The 10,298-nt window shown below is 39.1% G+C and overlaps 1 protein-coding gene across 2 annotated transcripts; it reads right to left on the reverse strand.

Annotated features, from left to right (window-relative positions):
* Nucleotides 1-3,812: 3,812 nt before the first annotated feature.
* pmt (phosphoethanolamine methyltransferase) lies at nt 3,813-9,438 on the reverse strand. 2 transcript variants are annotated; one of them, XM_086084877.1, is made up of 12 exons: nt 9,301-9,438; nt 7,853-8,024; nt 7,540-7,695; nt 7,321-7,457; nt 7,093-7,244; nt 5,842-6,030; nt 5,633-5,722; nt 5,473-5,562; nt 5,270-5,392; nt 5,044-5,175; nt 4,085-4,201; nt 3,813-3,993 (listed from the first exon to the last, which is right to left on the reverse strand). In XM_086084877.1, exons 2-12 carry the CDS (start codon nt 8,011-8,013, stop codon nt 3,883-3,885), a joined length of 1,458 nt encoding a protein of 485 aa, XP_085941003.1. In that variant the 5' UTR covers nt 8,014-8,024; nt 9,301-9,438; the 3' UTR covers nt 3,813-3,882. The 2 variants fall into 2 exon arrangements, with proteins under 2 accessions (XP_085941003.1, XP_085941005.1); XM_086084879.1 differs by lacking the exon at nt 9,301-9,438 and adding an exon at nt 8,974-9,143.
* Between the last annotated feature and the right edge of the window lie 860 nt (nt 9,439-10,298).

Here is a 10,298-nt window from a genome sequence, read left to right on the forward strand (position 1 = left end):
ACATTGTACGTAAAAAAAGTAAATATGATCATTTTGACATGTTTTTATAAACATATTAATATCCTTATCAAAATATATTAAACTACTCTTATAATAATGCATATAATAATAATATATAGCAAGACAAGGCTTGCGCGCCCTCTTGCGGCAATTCAGAGAAACTTCAAAATCTTTTTAACAGACAGAACATGTTCAACTTGTTTTGTATTCTGAGGGCAAACGTGAGAAGTCCGCACGTCGGAAATGGTCTTAATGTTAACTAGTGTTTTCTAATAGTGTTAATATTAACTAAACATAATGGAAATACTACAATGTCACTATTTGCGAGCACAGTGGAAACTAGGAGTTATGTCATTTTGCTGTTCATTTTAATTAGGAAAGTAACTTGTGCAACTTTTGTATCACTGAAACACAACATCAACAAATAATGATTTATTGTGTTGCTGCTTGCTGTATAAACTGGTGTCTACTAATGCTGCCTACAAGTCCTGGTCGTTATTTTGACATATTAGTGCATGTTTGTTGAAAGCCTAAATTGTGGGTGTTTGGTGCCATCTTAAGGTTAAACACTGGGATGAACACCATTTGGCTGTTTGTCCTCTCATTCCACGAGAAGTGGCCGACGAGGTGACTTGTGGACTCGCCATCTTAGTGAGTTTCTGCTGTCAATCACATCCAGACCAGGCTTAACCCGCTTCCTATTCTCTGCTCAGTCATTGTGGCTGAACCCGACCCGGCGGGGTCGGTGCAAGTGTTCTGTTTGGTGGTTTTTGATGGGAGTGTTGTTTGTGGTTTAGGATGGAAGTCATGTTCCTTCCCATGACACAATCTTTTCTTGGTTGCGCCGTTTGTTGATGATCCGGATTTTCTTTTTTGTCTACAGCGATAAGACATCAGAATCAGAAAGTTATTATTGATAATGGAGCTGGAGCACGTAAGGACAAGGTACACATTGACAATGTCAACAGTGAGGATAGGACGTATTTGAACTCATTCACTCCCAGCCTTTTTCACTGAAGCAACCCCCTTCGCTCACGGCTCTTTTACTGGATTTTGACTGATTTCGCAAGGCCTACAGAATATTGTGTTCTATTGCTATAAAACATGGAACCTACCAAAAGAAAGATTAGTCTATTCTTTCATCAAGAAAAAAAGTATATTTTTTACGTTTTGCAGCAATTAGCATTAGGACATAGCTCAATTTCATCATTATTCCCAAATCTATTTGGAAATGTGAGCAAAAGCTTTTTTTCCAACATGGCCCTAGTTGATCTCTTTTGCTCTGCTGCTACCTGCTGGCCGTTTGTGTAATATCTACCATTTCGTCAACCATTCTTTACAGTTGAGAGGCTGCATCAAAGTCTTCTGTATGCTCTATCATAAAAAATAAAATAAAAAAAACTTAAAAAAACATATAAATACATCTTTGAGACACACATTTAAAATCCAACGTTATTTATACATTTTTGGGAACAAATGAGTTAAAAACTAATAGCTGGACTCAATAAATAAATAAATAAATACAGTAAATTGAAATATAATTTTGCCACTTGCTGTGGACTGAAAATGACATCAGAGATCAGAAGGGCTCAGGTAAGGACCAATCACGGCTCACCTATTTTCTGGGTTTGCTCGTGTGACTTTCTCAAACGGAGCCCGTCAGACTCCTGGCTTATCACAACATACAGCAATTACTTTATAGAAACAGCTTGATTCTTTACATTCTATTTTATTAAGGCTTTACCCAATACTGTGCTATTTGTGTTTATTAAAACCGATGGATGTAAATGATACAATAATGGCAAACTGAGTTGCAATTTTGGTCCTAGAATGCATTCAACTTGCAAAGGGAAATTAATGAATGTAAAAAAAGAAAAAAAAGAATGCAATTAAATTGTGAGTTTCAGCTGGCTACCTTCTGGATGTTGGAAAGAAACATGAATAAGGCAGAATCATAAATCGGTACTCAACCATTTTGGATTCTGGGAAAGGGAGGACAGGGGTCAACGGTTCTACTCTTACTCTCTGTCACACCGCGGTGAGGTTGTCTTGTCATTTCCTGTTTTATTTTGAAAATTCTGACTCCTTTCGTTTCAGGTCACTTGCCCTTCCTCGTGTGGTGTTGTGTCCACCTGTTTCCCATTACCCTCGTGTGTTAAATGGTCTGCGTCTCCCCTGTCTTGTGCCTAAGTGTTTTCGTCAGAGCCACTCAAGCCAGTCACAGTCCTCAGCCTTGTTGTCCTGGCTCTTGTGTGAACTTTGGTTTGTAACTTTGTATAGTTTTAGTTAAGAAGCGATATTGTTTTGTTTGTAGTTTAGACATCCTCCCTTTTGGAGCGCATTTAGTTTAACATTTAATAGCCTTTGTTTTTTTCCCTCTAAACGAGGAGTTTTTTTGTTTAATAAATATCTGCCTTGGCCTCAAACTCCTATCTCTGCGTCTGAGTCCTAGATCTGCCACGTCGTGTCACTCTCTAGGCAACAAGAGGCACAACATGCTTCATAACCCACCTTAAAGTGTCTGTGCTGGCTTGGTCTCCTCCTGTTTTCTCTCTCTCTCTCGCGCTCTCTCAAGTTAATTCATGATTTAATGGGACGATGGAGGGGCAAGCACTTTAAATTGTCACACAAGGCCAGGTAGATCTGAATAATGTTTCCCCTTAATAAATAATAACTGTTTAAAATCTGCATTTCATGAGGGTTATCATTGTTTGATAAACATTAAAGTTGGGAAACTATGCAAAATTTATTTAAATTGAAAAAAGGGCAAACACCTTTTTAACAGTAGATGTATGTATGTAATAAATCAAGAAAGAATGACTGTTTGGTATGCGGAAGGAGCCCAAGGTTGGTAAGAAAGTACTTCCTGTGAGTGAGGTACTCTCATAAATACTTTTCATGTACTCGTGAACTATATTGCGCAATGTAATTAAGCGCTTACATATGCATTTAAGAAACTAATAAGTTAGTAATTATTCAAATTCACACGGATTGTAAAACACAATCATAATCACACTTGTAAGCACGCGTTTGTGTAAAAACTATTGTCCAAGATGTACTTAATTTAACTCATTCACTGCCATTGACGGCTATTGAAGTAAAAAATTCCTTTGAACTATTTCTATTAGTTAATTTTTTTTTCCACTTTTGTTAACAAAAGTATTAAAACCTAGAATTTTATTTTTATTGCACATTTAGAACAGATATAAAATGTATGATTAATTGTGAGTTAACTAGTAAAGTCATGCGATTAATTACAATTAAAGATTGTAATCGCCTGACGCAATATAAAAAGAAAGGACAAAATTAATAAAAATTAGGAGCGTCATTTTTTTTTTAATCGTAATTAATTGCATGACTTCACGAGTTAAATCACAATTAATTACAAATTTTATATCCGTTCTAAATGTACAATAAAAAATGATAGATTTCATACTCTTGGTAACAAAAGTAGAAAAAAAAAAGTTCAGCTAATAAAAATAGTTTAAATTAATATTTGACGTCTATAACCGTCAATGGCAGTGAATGCGTTAATAAGTCAGTAAGTATGTGGGTGCGTAATTAAGTAAACACCTGCTAGGCTATGCCAATTTGCTTGTCATTTCACATGGTGACAAAACAAATTAGTCAGCGTGATGGTGACATGGGAAGCAAGTCAACAAAATATGTCCAGTAAAAGGGATTTTTGGTTCGAGGCAAATTTGAGCAAGGCTCGCAGCATTGCAATAGTTTTGTGAGTTACAAAAGCAAAACTTGACTATAATTGTCGTCGGTATCAGTATGAATCCTTTCAACATGAAGTCATCAATCACTTTTCCTTCAAGGACACAAGTATTTCCACCTGCTTGTTTATTGAGTTCTTATTCAATTGGAGGCAATCCCTCAGTTCCTTCTCGCATGAAAGAGGCCCCATCTCTGATCTCCGCTGTTCGAACGCTCCAATTTTTCCCTCCAGCCGTTCACAATGGCATTATAGTCCTCCTCAGAGAATTCCTGCAGAGACACCAGCGGCTTAGAAAGTCGTCTATTCGAGAGAGAGGACTACTGCACATTTAGATTTGTAATTGTTTGGGTGGGTGGCAACCTCGATAAATTCCCTCTTGATTTCATCTGCTCTCTGGAGCTCCTCCTTCACGACCCGGATGAACTGGGCTGTCCGGTCGTTTGCCTCAACGTCACAGAAGCCAGCGTCCTGAATGAACTACGCCGGCGGAAACGGGAGACAACATGAGCATGTTATGGAAAATCATTATTTAACACGTAACATGACTATACTTCATTGTAGAAATCTGTATTTTCTATAGCTTATTCACTCCCAGCCATTTTCACTGAAGCAACCCCCTTCGCTCCTGGCTGTTTTACTGGATTTGGGCTGATTTTGCAAGGTCCACAGAATATTCTGTTCTATTGCTATAAAAACATGGAACCTACCAAAAGACAGATTAGTCTCTTCTTTTATCAGGAAAAAAAAGTACATTTGTACCGGTTTCCGTTTTGCAGCAATTAGCATTAGAATATGGCTAAGTTTCATCATTATGCATAAGCCTGTTGAAAAGAGCTTGTTGCAACATGATCTCTTATACTCTGCTGCCACCTGCTGACCATTGTTTGTAGTACCAACCATTGCTTTAAGCGACCTCTTCATGTCAGAGGCTGTATCAAAGCCTTCTGTATGCTCTAGCATAAAAAACATATAAATACTTCTTTTTTTTATTTTTTACGTATAAATCAGTTTTGGGGAGTGATGGACAAAGTATTAAAAAACGTATTTATACTATACTAATACGAACAATGGGCTTTTCACTTCTTGTACATGAAGCAAAAACGGAGTGACCTTGACTGATAAGCCTGCTCTGCTTGCTTTCCTGTCTAGCTGACCCTCCCTTTCTCCTCCCCAAACCGAACCAGGCTGCATCAAGAATCTCATCATGATCATTTACGGCGCACACTACTGAAAATTCCACAACAAGCCACAAAAGCGCCGACGTGAGGTCACCCCAAATTGAGACAAAAAACCTTAATGAGGCTTCACTGTGCGTTTACCTTTCCATACTGTGACGGGGTGTAGAGGATGTAGCCTCGCTGTTTGACGTAAGCCTCAAACTGGGGGGTCCAAGGCTTCTCCCCACAACAGTAGTCAGTGATAAGCAGCTGGCCCCCAGGCTTTAACCACGACTGCACATGACGAGCGCATCCAGTCGAATCATTTTAGAAATGCTTTCAATTTGCGGAATGTGGCGTATGAAGCTACGGGGGTCAGAGGACTTACGTGGAAACGTTTGAAGAGAGCCAGCTTGTCCGTAATGTGGAGGATTGTGTCCCTGCTGTAGATGACGTCGAACGAAACCTCCGGAAACGTCCTCTTGGTGGCGTCAGCAATTTCAAATTCAACCTATCAATCGTGATTGCCATTCATGGTAAACATTACTGGAAGCATGAGATCCAATGTCAACGTCTATCTGGCGCGCGTACCGATGGCAGCCTCTCGGCGAGCGCCCTCTCCATCGCAATGTCCACCATGTTCTCCGAGAGGTCCAAGCCGAGCACCTCCGCGCCGAACGTCTGAATTGCAGTATGAGCAGTCAATAGTCAAGAGGCGGTTTTATTTTGAAGGTCTCCTTCGCTCTCTGACCTTTGCCATGTAGAAATCTCCTCCACCGATACCGCAGCCGACATCCAGAACCTTCTGGCCGGGTTGCAAGTTGAGCATATCTACAAATTCCTGTTGTTAAACGGTCACAAAATTCATTTGCTAAGTGGATCTTTCCTCTCGCTTGTTGAAGGTGCCATTTGGCAGCGACCGCACGCTGTCTATTTCTGGTGAAAGTGGTTTGCTCTGACCTTGGTGGTGCTGGGCCCGCCTGTGCTGACATACCCCGACCCGAACATCTTCTCGTAGCGCAGGATGCCCCGCCTGGTGTACTGCTTGTTGTCCAGGAACATCTGGAAAGTGCTGAATGACTCTTTTGAGTCTGAAGAACGTGCAACCTTCTCCAACAACCAGCAGATCTGATTTGGGTTGTTCTTCACCTGTCGGTGAAGAAGAAAGCAGTGACGTTTATTTATTTATTTATTTTTAAACACACTTGTCTCTACTGAATAGTCACAAAACAATTTGTGGGGAGGTGAAAAAAAAAAGAGTTCACGATACTGTATACAAACTCACGATATTGTAAAAAGCAGCAAAACATTGTAAACATGAGAAATTGCATGTAGACGTCTTGTCTGTACAATGCTAATTAGCTGATGTCATAATTGTACATATTGTTCAAATATAACAAGTAACATGAACCTCAATGTACATAAAACAAAATTCCATTTGTGGAGGAACTGAAACATGTTACTTTCCTATTTATTTGGCCATTAGTGTGGGTCTTAAACGTAGGTGGCCCAAAACATATTTAAAATTAAGCTGCACTAATAAAATTAACCACCAGAGGGCGCTAGAACTGCACAAACGGAAAACAACCTGGCCTTTTTTAAAGGGGAAGTCAATCTTAAACATTTCTTGACAATAATATGTTACATGTGACCTCACTTGTCTAAACATGACATTCTGATTAATATTACATTTGTGGAACATGAGTTATGCAGCCGTTTTTTTTTTCCATCTCAGGGGCGGCCATTTTGCCACTTGCTGTCGACTGAAGACGACATCACAGTTGCTTAGGGCTCCGGCAATCGACCAATCACAGCTCACCTGTTTTCTTGAGCTGTGATTGGTTGTTACATGAGATCTGAGCAACTGTGATGTCATTTTCACTAGACAGCAAGTGACAAAATGGCCGTCTAATGATATTGATAAAAATGGCTGGATTTTGCTGCTTAATTTATATTCCACAATGCGATATTAACCATAATACCTTATTTATACTAGTGGGGCTGCATAGAACATATTAAATGTATTTTTTTTTTTTACTTCCTCTTTTTATTTTTATTTTTTTTACTTCCTCTTTAAAAGATGTGCTGCTTTTAATATCATAACATGACGACGACAATGTCGCGGCAATTTAAATATTGCGATATTGCTGTTATGGTCGAACAAGTCAACTTGTTAAGATTCAATATTTTTAAAGATCCAAACCGGAGTACCTCCAAGTAAGTTTTGACCCTCTTCCTGAGTATGACGTCGAAACCGAACTTCTGACCCGCATCTTCGTCCTCTACTTGGACCGACTTGGTCAGGTGGTTGTACTGGGCCTCAGTGCGGTAACATGTTGGGTTGAAGTCCCTTTTACAGTCACCTGTACACACACACGCGCCCAATTACACCAACACAGCAGAGGGCAGCACAAATATCGAGATGCGTGAATTTTGTACCTGAGCGATGGTTACATGATTCTCGGAAGAAGAACGAACCGCCGGGCTGCAACCACGTCAGCATTTTCTTGAACAACAAATGCAGCTCCTCGTCACTGAGGTACATCAGCATCCAGTTGGAGAAGATGAAGTCAACACTGAAGAAGAGGAGCGAGGCTCATTACGATTTCAAAACATGTCGGCGCGACGACGCAAGAATGCACGTTCAGCACACTTTACCTGTTTGAGGGCAATTCCAGCTTCGTGACATCAGCTTGGATGACGGTAACATTTTTGTGGTGCCCGTTACTCTGCCTGTTCTTCTCCACAAAGTTCTCCATGAAATCCACGGCGGTCACGTGGGCCGCCTGTTTCAGCAGATGGCTGGTGTAGCGGCTGTTTTATTAAGGATACGTATGTGTCTCAGTCTTGTATCTTAATATTTGAAAAAAAAAAAAAAAAAAAAAAACTCTTCTAAGATTATTGTGCAGTTTGCTGTTAGTGACTAACAAACTTTTTGGTCTTAAAAAGCACGCTCACAAATCACGCTCACCCAATGCCGGCCCCGAGTTCCAGCACTCGACATCCAGCCAGACTGGGCAGCATAGACAAGATCTCGGGCAGTTCCTGCTGTGCCAGCTCAATGGCGCGCGAGTCCAGCATCATCTCCTGCAGTGTGGCCTCCTTGGAGTGCCCCTTCCAAAACTCCGTCATGGCGCCTCGCACTGAGTGATTTACAAAACCACAAAGCATTTTTTTTTTTGCAATGATATAAATGCATAACATTTCTACTAAATCAATAAAAAGATCATTTTAAAGAAAAAAACTTTTATGTCTGACAAAAGGCAGAACAGTCACTCTTCAATACAGAATTTAACTTGAAAATAAAACCCAAACAGCTCACTTTGATTTTGGATTTACTTGTAACAAATGATCAATAGCTTCAAATAAGACTCACTCAAATAACGAGGTCTCGTTTTTCAATCAAATTGCAAAATAATACATAGAAAATAGGGCTGGATGATGGCTGAAAAAAATATCACAAATTAAAACATGAAATACATATACTTACAGAAATTGAAATCTTAATGAGAAGACTAACATAGATTTACATTAGATTTAAAACCATTCTGTCAGTCATACACGTCATTTACTTCCTGATATTAGAATTGCCCACAAGAGGGTACCTCCTTACAATAGAAGTGATTTCTTACGTTTGATTTTTTTAAATATTATATATATATACATATACATATACATATACATATATACACACATACATACATATATTATATTTTTAAAAAATCGAACGTAAGAAATCTCTTAGATTGTAAGGAGCCCCAAAAATGAAATGGAAGACAAAAAAAAAATCCTCAACCACTTGACCACCCACTGTTCTGCCCCCCCCCCCCCCAGATATCATCATAATAATAACACATCAGAAGAAAATTAAAACTAAAAGCATTGTTCTATAAGAGCTTCCTTCATGAGCATTGACCTTGTAAGTAACCCCAAAAGTGATTCCAAAGCCCGTAAACCCCTGCAGACCGATTTCAAATCCATTACATTTCCACAAGAGCAGAATTGCTCTTCCAAGCAAAGTCAGCTGTCACCAGTGACAAGTTAACATCCTCAGCAACATTAACATGTTTCAACCAGCCCACTTCCACATACCGTGCTCCATTAGTGCTCTTGGGAAGTTTACTTGTTTAAAAGAATGTACTATCAGCCCTCCAGTCGAGCACACTTTGAGGCTTTGGGCCCTCATGTGGCAGTTTAAATAAAATGAGGCCATGAGATGTAAGAACCTGACCATGAGGATGTGTCCAATCTGAGTGAAGGGAGGGCCTGGGGGGTGGGTTGGAGGGGCGAGGGGAGGAGTCTAGTCGTTGGCCAAAAAAAGGAAAAAAAAAGCAATAACCCAAAACGAAACAAAATACCTCCTCCATAGCGCAGGAGTGCACAAGGAAGGGAACGAGTAAGAGGAGAAAGCAAACTCACATGAGTGATGATGATGAAGATGATGAAGAAGTTCCGCTGCCCCTGATAGTCACGTCACCCGGAACAGGACCACGACCTGGCGAGGCTCGCCTCTTTTTTTTGTGCTGACACGTTGGAACTGCGCGGTGGCACGCGGCCATTGCGCAACATTGCATCATGGTGCAGTGGATAACAAAAAGATTAAATAATATACGGGTGTGGTGAATGCAGCGAATAACGATTAACGATTGTCCATTTAAAAATAGAAAACTGGTTAAGAAGAAACATTTTCTCATGCATCTTTTAGTGCTGCTCAAGCATACCGTATGTCACAAGTTTACAATGAGTAAATTAACAGAAGAATATTTAGTGTACACATTTTTGTGTGATCAAATATTTCATTTGTAGTTTCTTTTTCAATGAAGAATAGTTAACACTAAACAGACATTTTAACAACTTAACATATAAACATCTGACCCAAACTTACTCCTTGGACCTTAAAACAACAAAAACAACAGCAGTAACAATAACAACAACGTCATATATTGTAGCTTAGAACCAAAATGTATAGGCTACATTAAAAAAGAAGAAGAAAAAACAGCACATACAAGAAAAGTAAGTTATTATATATGGCAAACAGGTAAAATGAAATCCCTCTATCAAGTTTGACTTTTATTTGCTCAGCTGCCTCAGTCCAAAATAATATTTTTTGCTGTTTTGCATTATTGATTTTTGCTGTCGATAATTCCAAATGAATGATATCAAGAAAAGTTAACCTCCATACTGAATACTGTGTGTGGGGGTTTCCATCTTACTGCAAATCTGCAATCTTTTTTTTGTGTGCTGCTGTTAGACCAGTAGACCTGTAAACGGAATATATATATATATATATTTTTTTTTAAGAGTATGCATTTATGATGTAATATGCCTTAAAATACACGATTGCTTCAAATATAATATTAAATATGTATTTTAAAAATGGTTGAATCAACTGCATATATTAAACATAAATAAATAAA

Source organism: Leptonotus elevatus, chromosome 9, assembly GCF_054856555.1.
Source record: "Leptonotus elevatus isolate MCC_2025b chromosome 9, RoL_Lele_1.0, whole genome shotgun sequence".
NCBI lineage: Eukaryota > Metazoa > Chordata > Actinopteri > Syngnathiformes > Syngnathidae > Leptonotus > Leptonotus elevatus.